The sequence below is a fragment of the Terrapene carolina genome, unplaced genomic scaffold, assembly GCF_002925995.2.
Source record: "Terrapene carolina triunguis isolate 2854851 unplaced genomic scaffold, T_m_triunguis-2.0 Scaffold69, whole genome shotgun sequence".
Classification (NCBI taxonomy): domain Eukaryota; kingdom Metazoa; phylum Chordata; order Testudines; family Emydidae; genus Terrapene; species Terrapene triunguis.
In genome coordinates, this window is record NW_020664420.1 from 7304717 (window position 1) to 7324593 (window position 19877).

At 40.2% G+C, this 19877-nt stretch overlaps 1 protein-coding gene across 2 annotated transcripts in view; it reads right to left on the minus strand.

Annotated features, from left to right (window-relative positions):
• The window catches only part of PIAS2 (protein inhibitor of activated STAT 2), a 52094-nt gene extending 32456 nt beyond the window's left edge, over positions 1-19638 (minus strand). For both annotated transcript variants that reach the window (XM_026649307.1, XM_026649306.1), the window contains exons 1-3: positions 19557-19638; positions 14317-14470; positions 7403-7877 (exon numbers count right to left, since the gene is read on the minus strand). In XM_026649307.1, the coding sequence (XP_026505092.1) occupies positions 7403-7877; positions 14317-14439 (598 nt within the window). In that variant the 5' untranslated portion in view covers positions 14440-14470; positions 19557-19638. The remainder of the gene's footprint in view (positions 1-7402; positions 7878-14316; positions 14471-19556) is intronic.
• Between the last annotated feature and the right edge of the window lie 239 nt (positions 19639-19877).

A 19877-nucleotide genomic window follows, 5' to 3' on the forward strand; every position in this document is an offset into this window, starting at 1 on the left:
TTCAGCTGCCAGCAAGAAGCATAGACCATGCGATAGCTGTGAGGAACGTGTTTCACAGCACCTTTGGTAAAAAGAAACAAGGCAGTCAGAGATTCCTGGGACTGACCAGATATGGTGTATCCTTTTTATAATTACTGTGGCATATGCAATGCACAGCTAAACTGACATGCAGAATAGCAGAGCTGTGTTGGCTGCAAGCAAAGTTTCCAAGCACTGTTCGTGAAGCTTTCAGAGGAAAACCACTATTGTCTTTCATCAGAAAGCAGAGGTCCGGTTTGTGTTCAGTGTTCTATCTGCCAGAGCAAAAAGTCCCTGATTTTGAATTTAAACAAAGAAGGTAGACATCTGCAAATGAGGTCCACCAGCTGCATCATGTCTGCTATAGCCCTATTGTGAGTGGTAGCTATTTAAGTCACCAAGGTACAAAGCCAAATGGGGGGGGGGGGGGGGAGGGAGAAAGAGAATGGTAATACAGGCTTCAGCCATTCAAGATTTGGAGGTCTGCAAGCATTCATTACAGTCAGTTGTCCAAGCTCTTACTGCAGCAACAGAAATTCCCATGGTCTTGGGATCCTCCAGGACTGAGACATCTTTAAGACCATGCCCAGGCCACACTTAACATCATTCACAGTAGCAATGAGTTCATAACCATGAATGCTGCATCTTGCAGTTTGCTTGTAGTCTGCAGCATGAGTTTCTTGGTAGATCATCAGCAGCGTTATTCACCTTGAGAACTCTTAAAAGCTAGTCATACTTAGCAGGTGACAAGCCTAAAAAGCTGTCATGAAGTGATAGTCATTGCCCTCTTCAAACATGGGAAGCCAACAAATGATGCTGCCAACAACTGCCCAATATCACTCCTCTTCACAATTTGCAAGTTAATGGAGAGGGTCTTACTGGCCCATCTCACCCCATCCTTGAGGATGCTTATGGCTTTGAAAGGTTGAAAAATATTGCAGTTGAACACATTTTTTAAAAAGTGACTTCATAAGCATACCACCTGGTAGGGAACAAGGAGAAGGGTTTAATTTCTTCAGGAATGCAAACATGTAGCACAATTATGCTTTTATATTATGGCCAGCTTCTCAAGGTGGGAATACCTGTCCATTTCCTCTTCCTAGTTTTAGCATTAATTTTTATCAAGTCTCCCCATATTACCAGTCTTTCCCACTGTAGTAATCATTTAAGGAAAGTTTGCTGTTTGGTTCTATACTCTAATTTAACGTTATCTGTCAAGACTATCAGTTGCTTTTACAAATAAATACCTGCAACAGATTAAATAAGCATGAACCAGGAGCTTTTCTGTTAGTTTATATGGTAAAGAAACCTTCTAAAAATCCTATATGAAATCTGCACTTGGCTACAAAAGAATATCCCTAAATCAAAATTAAGTGTTTCATCATGACTAAAACAAAAGCAGCTCCACAAGCCACCCGAAAGTGGAGATCACTAGAGGCACAATGCACAGTACTTTTAAAATTTAACGCCCTACAGAAATACTAACGACAAAATGAAGCTTCAATACCACGAGAAGCTAGAGAGGTACTTAACTAGCATTGCTCTTAAAACAGAGCTGGGATGCCATCTCACTGCAGTTGCAGGATATGGTTTCACTTTCATTGTTTTCAAGGGCATACAGATGCAAAAAAATAAGTGAAATTTCACTCTAATTAATATTAGAGTCATCTTTTAAAGAAAATGTACTGAATTCTGTAAGGAAAATGCTATCCCCGCCAACAAGCCATGCACATGTATATCAAAATTTGACCCCAGATCTCTTTGGGAAGGTTTCCTATGCTGACTCTACTAATTGACATTAGTATTATAAAAGCAAAAGTGGTCCTTGTTAGAGCCCATTAGGAAATGGATACATAAGAAGAGAAAATATAATGCCACTATATAAATCCATAGTACGCCCACCCCTTGAATACTGTATGTAGTTCTGGCCATCCCATTGCAAAAGAGACATACTAGAATTTAAAAAGGTACAGAGAAGGGCAACAAAAATGATCAGGGGTATGGAACTGCTTCCATACAAGGAGAAATTAAAAAGACTGGGACAATTCAGCTTAGGAAAGAGAACCGGGGGGAGGAGGAGAGGGGAGAAGAGGTCTGATAGAGGTCTGAAAAAATCATGAACGGATTAGAGAAAGTGAATAAGAAAGTGTTATTTATCACTTCACATAACACAAGAACCAGGGGTCACCCAATGAAATTAATAGGCAGCAGGTTTTAAACAAACGTAAGGAAGTACTTCGCACAACCCACAGTCAACCTATAAACCTCATTGCCAGGGGATGCTGTGAAGGCCAAAAGAATAACTAGGTGCCACCAGACTCCTTGTTGTTTAGGTTATTCTATGGAGGATAGGTCTATCAACTACTATTAACCAAGATGGTAAGGGATGCAACCCCATGCTCCAATGTCCCTAAGCCTCTGACTGCCAGAAGCTGGGACTGGATGACTGGGGATGGATCACTCGATAATTGCCTCTCTCTTCATTCCCTCAAATATCTGGTAGTGGCCACTGTCGGAAGACAGGATACTGAGCTAGAGAAGACCATTGGTCTGATCCAGTATGGCCATTCTTATGTTCTTTTTTCCTTGTTAATGATCTATGTCCTTATATTGGCACCCAACACCATAGTATATAAACATCCAATATCTACAAAGGCTAGGACCTCTGTCTTTAATCTAGCACATGGGGACTTTCATTTGAGCCATGGCTTGAGTACCTACTGCATACAGCCATATTTTCCAGAGTACTTCAGACCAGTTTCAACTTTTGGTTCATGATATACAACAGTGAAAAAACAGAAGTTATCCTGTACCCTGCCATTTAAGAATAGTAATATACGTAGATTGTTTATAAACAATCCACAAAACTTTAAGTAAAATTTATTTTAATAAATGTCTTAATTTAAAAGAAAAACTGACAACCACCAAATCTCAATTTCAACTTCCTTGCAGTATGTTGATTTGTTTGTTCTTGGTTCAGTGCTTGTAATACTCAATATCAAGTCATTTTCAAGACCTAATCAGTTTCCTTTTTATCATAGCCATTGTAGAGAAACAGTTTACATTTACGTAGATTCAAAAAACTTTGTGTTCATTGCCTCACATTTCTGTCAGCAAACTCACTTACAGCATGCTGTGCACCCTGGAAGATACAGACACTGCCAGAGGTGGTTGAAATATTGGGGAGAAAAAAAATTCATGCATGTTTTCTACCTTCCTCCTCAAAAACAAACCAACCCAGAAAAATTACACATACTACCATACAAACCAACCCCAAGATCTGGAACATCTAAAACGTTTCCAAAACCAGATCTAGCCACTGGCTAAAACCAAGACAGGTGCACTACTCTCTTCCAGGCTGTACCAATACACGAAGAAACTGCGTTAGACTACCTGGTTAGTAGTAACCCAATAAAACATGCTATAGGGATATATAAATAGTTGGATTACACTTACATCCTTGTTTAAAGTAATTCTGTATCCATATAGAAGTATTTTTCCAAAAAGTTTGCCAGTTGAACACAATCATGCTGAAGATCTAACTGTGGTAGTTATTCACACTAATGGAACAAGCCATTACTTACCATCAATAATTTATTATATCATTAAGACATGTTCACAGCTCTGAAAAATTAACAAGCCAAATAAGACACACAGTTATTATTAGGGCTGTAAAGCGATTAAAAAAAATTTACTGCGATTAATCGTGTCATTAATCACAGTTAAACAATAAGAGAATACCATTTATTTAAATATTTTTGGATGTTTTCTACATTTTCAAATATATTGATTTCAATTACAAAGTGTACAGCACTCACTTTATATTTATTTTTATTACAAATATTTACACTGTAAAAAACAAGAGAAATAGTATTTTTCTGTTCACCTAACACAAGTACTGTAGTGGAATCTCTTTATCATGAAAGTTGAAGTTACAAATGTAGATTTATGTACAAATCCCGCCCCCCCAAATTCAAAAATAAAACAATGTAAAACTTTAGAGCTTAGAAGTCCACTCAGTCCTACTTCTTGTTCAGCCAATCGCTCAGACAAACAAGTTTGTTTACATTTGCGGGAGATAATGCTGCCTGCTTCTTGTTTACAATGTCACCTGAAAGGGAGAACAGGCGTTCACATGACACTGTTGTCGCCAGTTTCACAAGATATTTACGTGTCAGATGCGGTAAAGATTCATATGTCCCTTCATGCTTCAACCACCATTCCAGAGGACATGCAACTATGCTGATGATAGGTTCTGCTCGATAACAATCCAAAGCAGTATATGTTCATTTTCATCATCTGAGTCAGATGCCACCAGCAGAAAGTTGATTTTCTGTATTGGTGGTTCGCGTTTTAGAGTTTCCGCATCGGAGTGTTGCTCTTTTAAGACTTCTGAAAGCACGCTCCACACCTCCTCCCTCAGATTTTGGAAGGCACTTCAGATTTTTAAACCTTGGGTCAAGTGCTGTCACGATCTTTAGAAATCTCACATTGTTACCTTCTTTGTGTTTTGTCAAATCTGCAGTGAAAGCGTTCTTAAAACGAACAACATGTGCTGGATCATCAACCAAGACTGCTATAACATGAAGTATATGGTAGAATGCAGGTTTAAAAAAAAAAAAAAAAAAAAGGCAGGAGACAAGCAATTCTCCCCCCAAGGAGTTCAATCACAAATTTAATGCATTTTTTATTTTTTTTTTTAAAATGAGCATCAACAGCATAGAAGCATGTCCTCTGGAATGGTGGCCAAAGCATAAGGGGCATATTAATGTTTAGCATGTATGGCACGTAAATACCATGAAATGCTGGCTACAAAGGTGCCATGTTAACGCCTGTTCTCACAGTCAGGTGACATTGTAAATAAGAAGCGGGCAGTATTATCTCCTGTAAATGTAAACAAACTTGTTTGTCTGAGCAATTAGCTGAACAAGTAGTAGGACTGAGTGGACTTGTAGGCTCTAGAGTTTTACATTGTTTTGTTTTTGAGTGCAGTTCTGTAACATAAAAATCTACATTTGTAAATTGCAATTTCACGATAGAGATTGCACTATAATACTTGTATGAGCTGAATTAAAAATACTATTTATTTTTACAGTGCAAATATTTGTAATCAAATATGATAATATAAAGTGAGCGCTGTACACTTTGTATTCTGTGTTGTAATTGAAATCAATATATTTGAAAATGTTGAAAAACCATTCACAAATATTTAATACATTTCAATTGGTATTCTATTGTTTAACAGTTTGATTAAAACTGCAATTAATCACAATTTTTTTTTTGAGTTAATTGCATGAGTTAACTGATTAATCGACAGCCCTAGTTGTTATATCACTCGCTCAGCACCAGCGTGCTTGGTACTGTACAAAAACAGAAAATGATACAATCCTTGCCTTGTGGAGTTTACAATTCAAAAGATTAAGTTCAATTGAGAGAGAGTATAGGGATCACTTATAAGAGATTGCGTGAAGAAATGGGTTTTAAGGAAAGAGGGAGCTACTAACGAATGACAAAATAGTCTATCCTAGTCACAGGGGCAGGTACAGAAGAGGGGAGGGAAAAAAGAAAGAAAGGAATTAGGAAAAGAAAAATCCCCACAATAAGCAGGGAGCGTGAGGGAAAATGAGAGCAAAGATAGAGGTAGAGACCACCTTATGTGCAGTCTTAGAGGCATGAATATTAAATGTGATGCAACAAACTGAACTGGGGAGGGGGTGGGGGGGAGAAGAGAAGCAGAAACCAACATTCACAAAGATACAATATTATGTTTTCAAGGAGCTGAATTTAGACCCAGATTTTGAAGGTATTTAAGCCTTAGTGCACTCAGCGTTGCAACGCCTACATCATTTAGGAGCCTAAATCTCATTTTCAAAAGTGATCTAGGCACTTAGAGCCTTGGACTAGATCACTTTTGAAAGTGAGATTTAGGCCCCTAAAAATCACATAAGCATTGCAACACTGAGTGCACCAAGGCCTAAATACCTTTAAAATCTGGGCCTGAGGATAAGCAGGACTTCAAATTGCTGAAGTGCACACAACAGCTCTATTCTGTACTCCAATAAAAACAGTCAGGGCATGTCTACACTTGCCATTTAAAGCGCAAAAAGTCCCTTTTTCCATGCAAAAAAACCGCGAGAGCATCTACACTTGCCAATGACTTTTTGCAGTGAAAGTTTCACCGCAAACAGAAAACCACTTCCACGAGATGCGTACAGTTCTTACCGGTGATACTTTTGGGGTGATGTGCAAGTGAAGACACGTTCTTCCTGTTCACAAGGCTGTTAGCCTCCTGAGGATATCCCACAGTGTCTCAGGTGACCACTGTGGCGAGCAGCTCTGCTGCCAGGTAAACAGACATCCGACCCTCCCCCTGTAAAGCCCCGGGAACTTTGAAACTCCCCTTCCTGTTTTCTTGGCAAGCGCTCACTTATCGGAGCAAACGATCCCCTGCTTAGAGCAGTGCTGAGCTACTGGAGCTGATCAGTGTTTGGGGAGAGGAGGCTGTGCAGGGACCCAGGATGCCCCGCGATAACCCCCCTTTCCCACAAGGCCTATCCTCAAAATGGAGAGAGCTGCACTGTGGGATAGTTCCCCTCAGTGCGCTGCTCTCATCGGCGATGGAAGTGCTGCAAATGTGAACATGATCTGATGCCTATGGAAGTAAGTGAGAACACAAACCGGCACTTTTCTTTTACAGGTTCTCTATCACTGGTGAAACTGACAGCGCAAAAACTCTGCAAGTGTAGCCATAGCCTCAGTCAATAACAGGTAAGGTGAACAATCATTTCTGCACAACCAACATTCATCAAATGATTAAATCTACTTCACTCATTTGGTATAATGTCAGATTCATTATGGAAGAGCTAGGCTCTTCAGACCCTACCCTGAAAACAAACATCTCAAATTTTCTGTAGCTGGAGGACAGTTTGCTAGCCTTGACAACTTCCTTCTAGCAACATGACAGCGCAATTTGTGATCACACACTTGGATCAAAAATTATTTTCCAAAATCCCTTTTCTACTGACCCTTGTAGGTTTCTCCTTGCTTATACTGATCATAGGTACATTTTGCTGCAAAGATCATATAGGAAGTAATTTCTTTAGTATTTTGAAAGGCAGAAAAGAACCATGATTTTGAGTGTCACTTGGCTGCAGGTAAAGAACATTATTGCTTCTGGGAGTGGAAATTAGAGCAATTTATAAAATGCCAAGCAGCATTTACTGTCTTTACAAAGTGGAAATATTGACCTCTATACAAATGTCTAATTTGGGAAGCTCACTATTTTATGGATCTGGATTAACTGATCAGATGTAATGATCAAAATGATGGTTGCTTTAGTCAGTCTTAAATTAAGCAATCTGTAGCGTTTGTTGTTAACACTTACCTAAACTTGTAGGTTTAATGAGAACATCAAGCACATCATAAAATGGGAGGCTTTTTAGCTGAACATCAGGATGGACAGGTGGAATTGGAGGGGATGGTTGCTGCATCTCAAAGTGAGGCTTAGTGTCTTGAAGCAGCACAGAACCAACAGGCGACGAAGGGGATTGAGGGGTGACTGAAGTAGAAGGTAGTGGGTGGATTCCAGCAACAGCCAAGTCAGGTTCCACAGGAGAGGAGCTACTATCCAAATTGAAAACTGAAGGTTTTATAGGTGACAAGTCAGACAGACTTTCAATAGTCCTTGGGTACCGACGCCTATAAAGCTCTCGGATTTTAATTTGAACTGCTGGGCTGCAGCCACTCTTCAATAAATGCAGTGCCCTCATCAGGAGGTCATGTTTGCGCCCACTTTTATTACGTCCAGCAAAGCCCAACAACACTTGTAGTTCAGAAACTCGGAAACTTGATACCATATTCTAAAGGGAGAAAAAAAAGAGTTAAGGTTAGCACAGTACTCCCAATATGTATAGCATATAAAATTCATTTCTGAAAGTACATAGATTTTTATAGCTCAGGTTTAATATTTATTCTTTAAAAACCGGTAGTGCCTCTCCTTAAGTATAGCTTTGCCCCTTGCGCATCTTCAAAATTTGAGTATCATCTTGCCTATTCAACTAGACCAGTGTTTCCTAAAAAGTGGGATCACTTCCTCAGGTAGGATCAAAAGGAGATGCAGTTGGTTTCATTCTCCTGAAGAAGGGCTCAGCTTTCCAGAGTTAGGGAAACCGTGAACTAGATAACTAATTTTGCAAAATTTCATATGAATTATGAATTACCATTCAACTTTACTTTGAAAAAAATCAGTAAAATAAAATTTTAAAAAGGATTAGCAACTCATTTAAAAGGTAATTTTGATGACTTTTTTTTTTTTTTAGTACCCATCATAGTGCATCCAAGGTTCCAAAAAAATAGTTATTACATGGCATTTTATAATTAACTCATTAACTTTCGGAACTGTCTGATTTTATGCTTGAGAAAATTAAAAGGATACTGTCAACTTAAAACTTCACACCTACCTGACCTTTCCCCCTATTATCACAAGTAACACCTAAAAAAATAAAATCTTTCTTCAGCTTGTTTACTTTGTGAATTTGAGAGTCCTCTGTGTTTAGACTGTTTACTATTTCTCCTACATATTCTGCTAGTCGGTCAGTTTCCCTGTTTGTGTGGGTCTATTCCACAGAGAAGATAATTTTTAAAGAGAGACGGAAACATGACTGGAAAAATGTTTATGCAAAACCACAAGATTGGCGGGGGGGGGGGGGAATAAAAAAAAGGCAGGTTAGTACATGAAGCTACTTGAGATCTAGTCAGTTTAACAAAAAAAATTGCAAGTTGAGTGTTCCTTGAAGAGACTCACTCAACACAACAGGGGGACCAGTTGCTGAGCTGGTGTTAAAACTCGAGTGGAACCCCGGTTATTCAATCTATTTGGGACTAGAGCCAGATTGGATAACCAAAAATCCGGATAAACCAGAGAATGGTTTCTCAAGCCCTGGCCACTGTCTGCCCCGGGCAGCTGGTGCTTTGATAAATATGGAGAGCCAGATAACGGAGGCTTGGTTAAATGGGGTTCTACTGTAGTTTATTCCTGGTTCCCAGGCAATGTTCTGTAAAGCATGTCCCTCTATCTTACTAGGACAACAACTAAGAGCCTCATTTTCAAAGGTGTGGAGCACCCACACTTCCCATTGACTTCAGCTGGAATTGAGGGAGAAAGATTAAGGGAAAACAAGAAAACCAGACCATAAGTTTCTATTATTTCTTCCCTATTACCATTAAATACTCAACCTCAATTTTATCCTTTAATTACTAATCTTGAATATCTACAATTTAAATGTTTGAAGTGGGGTGTGTTTTTCCTAGACTATTAGCAGTTGACAGTAATTGTGATTGGAAAGGTAGTTTCTCATAAGTGTGCGATTATGTCTTGGACAGTCTTGATATCTTTTTAGTGGGAATTCCCATTAATATTTGGCTAACAGATGCCATCTAAACGTACTATGATAACTGGCTACAGTTATTTCAACAGTATAAATATGGAGAGGAATTATGTAGAATGATACATGATATTGCTAGAAGTTACAGAATCGAAATTGCTGAAGGGAAGAATTAGGGTGAATATCAGGAGAAATTTCATGAGAGTGAAACACAGTAAGGTGTGGAATGTGGAAGTCTTCCAGGGGAAGTAGAGGGAGTCCCATGATCTGACACATTCTAGTATTTTGTCCAGGATAGCTTTAAATGTACTGTAAGTAACAATACTAACTATCAGGGAGATAACCAGATGACCTAAATAGGAGTTTGAAATGGCAGGGACCTAGGATTCTATAAAACGTTATTTGTTTATTGCCAAATCATAAATGGTCTTGAATTTTTGAAAGTAAATAAAATATTGATATTGGAAACTGTTGACAATACATTTCAAGATAGTTTTATCCCTTATTTTGGTATTAGAGCAGATAAATCCATCATATAATTGTGGATGAGGTAGGTAGGGAAAAAGTTATTTTTAGTCTAAACCACAGATGTAACAGTTACTGATTTGTTATCCTACTCTTCCCCCCACCCCCTATGGTTATATAGTTCCCAGCTCTGTATGATGTGAATTGGACACTCACTATACAGTTATTTCTTTGTAACAACTTGGTATTAGAATCACTATCATCATGATCTTTCAACTTCTATTTTTCAAATAAATTTACTGTGGATATGTAACAATTCTCACACTATACAGTATAATACATCTGCTAAAATTAGCACACACTCAGAATTCTCAAGTTGACTGCCCCCCAATAAAAAAAAATTAAAAATCACCTCAAATTCTCACTCCCTTCAGTTAAATCAGAAAATCTCCAAAAACTACACATGAAAAAAGAGATTAGAGATAGATATACATATCCAGCCATCCAGAAATGACTATCAAACTGTCAAAAGGACATATTTTAAAATCCTTCAACATATTTCCCTCCTTCAGGTCCAATCATGCTCCCTATGAAGTCAAATTTTTAAGGTTTGTTTTTGGGCTTGGGATAGAGATTTAAAGAAAATGTTGGGGCTTTTTAAAAGTTAGCTTAAGTTAACAGTTTAAGAGTCTTACAATGTATTTCAAATTTAGAAAAAATATTAAAATCTTATTATTGTCCTATATTAAAAAGAAATACTTAATTGGCTTAACATGCTCTTGGATGTCAGACTGTTTACATACAAAATGCAACAAAGAAATTTAATAGCAATGTGAAGTTCTTATTTTAGGTTTAGGGAACAAAACTTTTTGCTGATCGTATTTATGGAATCCATTTTGACTAACAGAATTTAAACCAAAATGTAATGTGGAAACTCTTTCACTCAAGGGTTAAAGAAACAGACTATGCCTTACAGTACGCTTTCCATTTCCCTTACTGCTGCTTGTGTGCATTCCTGAAAATTAATCAAGGCAAAATTTGCAGTCAAGCATGTCTAGAAACAACTCATGCTTAATGTGGACATTCTAAAGACTAGCATTTTGCTATCGCATAGTAGTATCAATGTCACAACCCGCAAGTTAAATGGAGAGTCAATGCACCTCAGATGCATCTTGTAAGTAGAAAAACATGTACACTGCATTGATGCACAAAACTTGTGCTTTTGAAGAAAAATATTGCTAACATAGATTTTACTGCAAGTGATTAAACACGCTCATTAACAGAGCATTCCATTTAGAGCTGGATTCTGCTTTCCCTTTAAGTCAACGTAGTTTTGGATGTGTAAGGAATGCAGGATCAAGTCCCTATTTCATAATTTATTTCCTGATCCTACAAACAGATCTGCCAGAATGGACCTTATGTTTCTATGGATTCCCATTAAAATCAACAGGAGCCTGTAGGGGCATAAGCATCTACTCTTGTGCATCTATTTGCAAGATCATGCCTTAGTAATTTCCAGTAAATATTTCCATTTACAAGTTAGACCTAATGTAGGTTCCAAAAAGTTGTTTTCATTTTTTTGTTTGTTCTCTAGACACTGCAAAACTAGAGCCTAGTTACCAGCGTGTTTTTCACACTACTGATCTGGGCTATTGATGGTACTTTCATGATTTACTTTTCATTTCCAGACTCTCTTACATATAACCACCTTCAGCCTTTTTTAATCAAGGATGCAAGCTTCAGATGTAAAAATCAAATCTCTTCCAAGCTATGACTTCATGCTTTGCAAAAGTTTCACCCAATCAGCTTCTCTTTTTTTTTTTTGGAGGGGGGGGGGAGGAGAAGAGAGGGAGGAGAAAGTTTGAAGGAAGTTCTGTTGGACCATGTTTAAGTTTTAAACAGGAAAAATAGTCTGGGAACTTCAAGCATTTTTCCTGTGCTTTTATAATTCAAGTGTGTTTTTGCAAAAAACAAGATTTTGAAGGTCATTAGATCCAAATAATATAGACAGGAAAGTTTCACCCATTTAAAAAGAAGTTGAAATCAAATAAGAAGTAGTTACTATTCAAAAGCTATTCATGATTGCTTTGAAAGCTCAGTCCCTGTTCACTTGCTAAACTTAAGACTTGAATTGAAACAATCTAGGGAATTTAGGTATTTTCCACTGAAATTAATGGAAGACATGTCTAAATCCACTACTCCACCTGGAAAAAACCTCAACCAAGAAGTACTTGAATCTCTACATTCTTTTTTCCCCAACTCACCTTGCAGTCTGCAGACTGCTAATAGTGCTGCTGATGCACTTACATACCACCTTTCATCCAAAGATCTCAAGACTGTCACAGGCAATGAGTAGAGCCATATCAAATTCACAGTCCATTCGGGTCAAGTTCACGGCCACAGAATTTGAAAAGTAGTCAATTTCACATTTTCAGATGTTTACATCTGAAATTTCAGGGTGTTGTAACCGTGGGGGTCCCGACCGAAAAGGGAGTCATGGAGGTGGGGTGGGGGGGGGGGCACAAAGCTGTTGGGGGGGGGGGGGGGAGGCACGGTCCATGGGATTGCCACCCTCACTTCTGCGATGCCTTCCGAGCTAGGTTCTGAAGGCAGCAGCCCCGGAACTTCCTGCAGTCACAGGAGGTTACTGGAGGTGGAGGTGAGTCTGACCTCCCCCGTGCTGCTGGGGGTCCTCCTAGCTGCAAGTCCCAGCTGGGGAGGGACAGGACTTGCTCTTCCCTGCCCAGCCCCAGAGCTTCCTGCAGCTGGAGTAGGTACCCCGAGGTGGGTCTGATCTCCCCCCCCCCCCCAAGCAGCTGTGCAGGGGAAGATTAAGTCCCATTCATTCCCAGCCCGGGGGGGGTGGGGGGAAGACTAGCAACTGGAGCCAGGGACCAGGTATGACCCCCTGGCTGGGGTGCCCCCAGCCTTGCCCCTCCCATCCAATAGCTTGATTTCATGGTCTGACACCTGTTTCACGGCCAGGAATTTGGAAGGACCCTAGCAAGGAGAGTTTATGTGATTTGGCCAAGGTGGCTCAGCAACACTGTGACAGACTCATGAACAGAACCAGGCCGCCTGATTCCAGTTCTCTGCTCTACACTCATGTAACAAAAATTATGTTAGCAAGATTAACTCGAAAATAAGTATGTGCATTGAAATAAATGGAGCTATGCTTGTTTACACCATCTGATTATCTAGCCCTAAAAGAGAGGGCAAGAAGAAGAATACAATTGATAGCTAATGAGGAAATGTATAAATTAAGCAGTAGGTTTTCAAAGCTGCATGCATCCTAGTGCATGGTATTGTAAACCATAACTGCATGCTTGTGTTGGATGCACACAAATCTCTGAAAACTTGGCCCTACATGCTAACCACTCAGGTATTAAGGAGCAACCCATAGTTTTTTTAATCCTATGAAATGGATGATCTCACTTTTCATTCTTTAAATACTGCTTGTGTGAATTACTGGATCTTAAAACTCTAGAGTATTACAATTCATCCCCCCCCCTCCCCCATTTAATATTTAAGGTATCAAACCTGTAACACAAAATCTCTGTTCAAATCAGTGGGATGTGTGCGCGCGCAGGGACTGCAGGATGAAGTCCCAAATGTTACAATTACCTTACAGCTACAATCAGTTATTTTATTAAACATAATGAATGGAATGCTCTAAACAATGTTGAGATCTCTACAGCATATAGTTACAGACAATTGTTCACTGTCTAGTCACAGCTGCATTCCACCACTCAAGTTTCATCAAGAATTACACATTGGCTTTGGGTTAGAAATCATAAACCCAGAGCCCTTGATGCAAGTAATACATTACAAAAACTGAAAATGTGCACAATGGGACATGACAAGATAAACAAAATTCATCCACTTTATAATATGCTGTTTCCTTCCTGGCTAGCAACTGAGAACCCATGCTTTAAAATGCAGTATTCTACTGGATAAAATTAAATGTGTTAAGTGCAGTGGTTTTAAATTTTATACTTGAACAACTAATGTTACACAGTATGGCAATAATACAGTATACTGTAGATATACAAAAAATGTTTTATATACCTGCACATCCCATAACCATTTTCTTACTCTATTTCTTAATACTAAAGAACACATATAGCACTTTACATGTTATAAACATTGTACAAATACTAACTAATCCTCACAATACCCTAGTTAAGCAGGCGACTATTCTCCCCATTTTACAAAGTGTGGAAATGGATGCAGAAAATTTAAGTATCTTGTCTATGGCTGCACAAGGATTCTGTTGTGCAACTGAAGTTTAAAACTCAGAAGTTTGAGACTTCCAAACTTGCATGCACTCCTCCATGTTTTTTGACTAGGATGTTATTAGTCCCTTGCGCTGTTCACTGATTAGATGTGTGTCAGCAAGTATTACCCAGTCAGAAAGCAGATGTAGTTATTAAAATGAGATGCTACTTACTTTCCATTGTTTACAAGCCCTAACGAAACCTGATGTGGATTCAAACTTCTTTTTAGGTACAGAAATGTGGATCCACTTGAATTTCTTTCTGCTGGCACATTCTTCTTTCCTTCCAAATGGCATGACAGGTTCCCAATGTCACACCTAATGTTTCCTAATGTAAAAGGAATTAACATGTATATTCTTGTTCACCTAAAACTTTTCTATTGTCCACACAGATGGAAGTCTTGCAAGAGAGACAAAATATTAAGAGAAGCACAAAATTGTGCTTCTTTCAACCTAAACCTTAAAGTTCCTCAGATTGCTAAAATGCTTTTAAAAGAAACACCATTATATTATATAGTTAAACCATCTTGATCAGAATTCATCTGATCTTTCCAGAATGTTAAGGCCTGTGAGAGGTAAGGCTTACACTGGATGTTTTTGGTGACCACTTTTCTCAAGACTTTCTTGAAACTACATTCAGAGTATTGTTTTGCTCGGGAAAGATAATGACCATTTCTAGAAGAGACAACAAAAGCTTATACTTTAATGCAATAGCCTTTGGTGTATTTGTATGAAGTATAATAAAAAGCATTCAATTTTACAAACTAAGTTGTACTGAGACAATCCGTGACACCTCTCCAAAAAAATTGGGAAGACCAGGCTCCTACAAGATTTCCTGGTTTTCTTTAACCACAATGAAAGGCTTCTTGCCTCCAACCCTTTGGTCGTGGCTCCCCACACAGTATATTAATACCACAATCATAAAAACACAACATAAAAATGCTCCTTCACCCCAGAAAACTGAGCACACTGCCTCTACAGCATCCCCATACTCTGCTGGCCTAAAAAAACCCAGAATCAAGCTTGAAGTCTGAAATCTGATCTGCTGCTTCTAAACTTCAAGCCCGCTTACTAATAAAAATTGAGCTTTCCAAGCTGCCCTATTGTCCCTTCACAAGACATAGAGACCACATATTGAGGTGAACAGCTTGCTCAGCATCAGTGCAGCAAGCAACTCTGCCATGCATCTGATGAAGTGGGTTCTAGCCCACGAAAGCTTATGCCCAAATAAATTTGTTAGTCTCTAAGGTGCCACAAGGACTCCTCGGTTGTTTTTGCGGATACAGACTAACACGGCTACCACTCTGAAACAAACAATACTGTAGATTAATCCACAAAACACTAATTTAGGGAGGAAATTTCTGGAGGTTAATCCATAAAAGCGGTTTGAGAAGAAGCCATTCTCCTCCTTGACTGTGGGGCATGCAAGAGTGGCTGTCAATAAGAAACTTCATACCTGTGAATTGAATTTCTGTAATTCAAATCCACTAATCCAAACTTCATGCTCAGTCTTTTAAACTGTGATTTATCAGTGGGAGTAAAGGCCTTAATGGCTAGACATGCACTGCACTTCTCTCTCCAGCAGCCACATAGGATCACAAAAAGGGATCCTAAACCACCACCTTCCCTGTGCTAAACAGACATCAAGATAGTCTCTGGACTAGAGAAGCCAGATCACAGACACCCCAGTTTACAGGTAAGATAAATAGAAATAGAAACATCAGAGCCATCACTTTGGACCAACAGTCACTATCTAGCATTACCCTACAACTTTTACAAAGAAAGGGTAATCCAGGGGTTAGGCACTAGCCTGGAACTCAAGAGACCCAGGTCCCTACTCCACTACAAACTTCTTGTGTGACCTTGGGCAAGTCATTAAGACCTAAATGCCTCTAAAAATATGGACATTACTCGCTCAGCAATGCAAGGCCTATGTGACTTAGGAGCCTAAGTTTCACTGAAGTCAATGGTATTTAGGTCTTGCAATGCTGAAATACTTTTTAAAAATCTGTGCCTGAGTGTGTCTGTGCCTCACTATCCTATCTGTAAAATGGGGATAACAACATTTCCCTCAGAGGAAGTGTTCTGAAAATATCTACATTGAGGATTGTGAGGCACTGAGGTGCTATGATAATGGGGATTTTTTTCTAGCAATGTATCTTATCTAAACCAATAACTGAGGCAGGAATATAAACTGGGTATGAGGATAAGGGAAAGCATCGTTTTTCTCATCAAATCCTACCCTCATCATGGAAGTTGGAGGCTCCTATAATTTACAACGAATGTGATCTTGCCCCTATTCTTTACTGCAGTGGTTTTTAAACTTTTTAAGCTTCCAAATAATGCAGTTGACTGTGTACTCCCATTGGAGGAAGGGTCATAATATACCTATGAAAACAGGGAGGGTCGGGGGGGGAGGGGAGAGGTTAAGGTCTGTAAGGGATAACATGATGCATTGTCTGCCAATTCAGGATTTTTCTCACATGCCTCGATGAAATTTTACGTACCCCTAAGGAGTACGCGTATCCCAGTTTGAAAACCACTGCTCTACTGGATCATTTAATTCACATTAGTAATAATATAAAGCTTTCTTGGATCATACAGCCCTCTATCAGCCATAGCAAGGGACAATCTACATAGATGTGTATGGTTTATTAGCGCACCATACAAATCACATCCCTGCCTCAAAGGGCTTACAGTTAAAGCTACTTTAGCTATGCACCTGCACTGTAGTAATATGCTTAAAGACCACATATAACTTACTTCCTGCTATTTGGTGTTATGAAGAGATAGAAAATAGTGGGGAAAATAAAGCAGCACTACCAACAATCGAATTGTAGAAGGGGGAAATTTACAGAAGTTTCCATCTATAGAAGTATGGAGAAGGAAGAGTCCCTTCCAGACAATAATTTAATAATTTAAGCTGTGTCAAAACCTACATCGTCTAGTGAAGAAACTCAGGATGTCCACCTTCACACTTGACATTTCAGATGTATATTTCCAATTCACTCAACGTAATTAGGGACTAGATGGAATGAACTTTATGGGAACTTTTTATCTTATACCTCCTTTGAGACAACACCCATTTTGCTAAATCCTCCTTTCTATTGCAAACTGCAGGTGGGCTAAAACAAAAGACTGACATTTCCTGGTATAGAGTTTGTAGAGACACAAGACAATCTATAGCATGACATGGGAAGGGGGGTTGAACACTAAACAAGCAAACCCAAAAAAGCCAACAAAACAAAACCACACCTATATTGCCTTAAAAAAAAGAAAGAAAGAAAGAGTCTTACTAAATCAAATCAGAAAGAAAGCCCATATTCGGGAAGACCAAACTCTGCTCTTCCCTCAGATCCTATCTGGATTAGTCCTGTGGCACCTTATAGACTAACAGATGTATAGGAGCATGAGCTTTCGTGAGTGAACACCCACTTCTTCGGATGCATGCTCCCCCCGCCCCAAAAAAAACTGCATGCATCGGAAGAAGTGGGTAATCACCCACGAAAGCTAATGCTCCTATACGTCTGTTAGTCTATAAGGTGCCACAGGACTCTCTGCTGCTTTTAAAGATCCAGACTAACACGGCTACCCCTTTGATATCTGGATTAGGAATTTTGTGTGAAAAAATTCCCCCACCAGAGCTATGGTTCCAACAAATTGGTCAATGTTAGCACTGGCAGGAGCCCTAACATAGGCAGAGCTCTGGCAACTGACAGTGTTTCCCACATGTTAGTTAAACCTGGTGAAAAGTGGCCTGGCTACTAGAGCCTTCTCTACACCAGGGCTCCCACTGGTGCTAGCCCTGGGGTTCATGTTAATTGGTGACAGCAGAAATCCCTACCATAGACAAAGTTTAAGAGCTGTTCTGCAAACCTCCTACACATAGAACTCCCACTGCAAGCATGGCACTCTTGCAGACTTGGGCTCTACTTACTAGAACTAAGAATATGACATATACCAAAAAAAGATGTTTGCAGATGTTTTAAGGAAATTAAAAAGATGTTTATATTTTTAAAAAAGCAGAAGTAGTCAGCTCTTTGCATTAGACTTTTAACAGATATTTCAAAGGAAGAAATGTGCTTGATGTTGAAAGTGTTTACAGGAGTTCAGTGTAACTGTGTAAAAAGACATCAAGTGAAAGAGGGTAGATGGAATAGTTCTGCCACAAAAAATACCGATTTCCATAGCCCTTGCATTTGTGCATATTCACAAATTTGCATTCAATTAATGTATTTCCATGGCAAATTTAACCTCTCAAATCTGATTTTAAAAATCAGTTTGAGTCCCCTTCTCCCACAATCAATACAAAATGATACACATTTCTGTGAAAGAGAAAAACGGTGCCATACATGACCGCAGAATTGTTTCCTTTCAGATCTCAATTGCAAATCATCTCACTTAGTAGGCAGAAATTTTCTATACTAGTGTAAACTGGATGTAATCATAAGGATGATTTCAAGATGTCGGAAAACAATCTCAACATGAAAATGGAAACCAGGATTTGCAAGTTTTCCACTCCTCCACCTCTAAAAAAAAAAAAAAAAAGTAAGACAATAGAAAGCATTTTTCTTGAAGTCAAAGAACATACAGGTGAGGACTACAAGGTCGTTGAGATGTGCTAATGAATGATAGTGTGTGTGTGCGCGCGCGCACACAAAGCACCTTAATTTGAGGCCTGCATTCATCTCTAACTTCAAGTCACATTTAAAAGATAGCTCAAGTGTCCTCCCTTTTTAAAATCATTTTGATTATTTTCCAGTAAGAATTACTGGCAGCTCTCTTTCTTTCTCCCCCCGCCCCAAAAAAACTGACTAGGATAAACTAATAGTAGTATAAAATAGCCAAAGATTAAAAACAAAACAAAAAAAAGCCACATTCACATTGAATTGTGGGGGGGAGGGGGGGGATTTCTCTCCCCGCTCCCATCTAACTCTGGTAAATAATAAATAGAGAGATCAGCGCCCGGGCATGCAATCACAGAAAGCTCCAGATCTGGGGAGCAGGAGTAGGGCACCTCCACTTTGCCCCTGCCCCCAATCTCCGTTTGAGAATCATGAATGCAACCTGGACCCTCAGCAGTGTGGGAGCACTGGGGGGGGCGGCACACCCTGAGGCGCAGATTGGGAAGGAGATGGGGGGGGAGGAGGGGGCTAGTGGGTCAAGACCCTGCGGGGCTGGAAGGACGGGGGGGGAGGGGCAAGACCCTGGTGGGGACTGGCAGATGAAGCGGGGACCCCCAAAAGGCGCGAGGGAGCAGATGAGGAGTGGGGGGGGTCAGACCCTATATCAGTGACCGGCCCCGGCTGAGGGGTCCCGGCCGAGCTGTGGGCGCGGGGAGGCCGGCCGCTCTGGATGGCAATGGCGGGTGGGGGTAGGGGTGGTGGGGCTAGAGATGGATTTTTTTTCCTCACCCTCAACGCCTCGAAATCCGCCATTTTCTACCCGCTGCCGCCGCCGGGCGCCGCCGCAGCCGCCACCATCCTGCACCCTCTGTGCGCCCCCCACGTGACGGGGCGGGCTCTGCAGCCCATCCGGCCCCGCTGCGCACGGGGGCGGGACGAGAAGGGGAGGGGGGGCGCTCGGCCACGGGCCCCTCAGGGTGCGGGGAGGAGGGGTGGTTTCGTGCCCAGGCTGAGGGGACACGGCATCCGCTCCCCCACAGCATCTCCCTTCCCCACGGCACCCGCCTGCCCCCTCACACCCCACCCGACAGCACCCCCTCCCCACGGCAT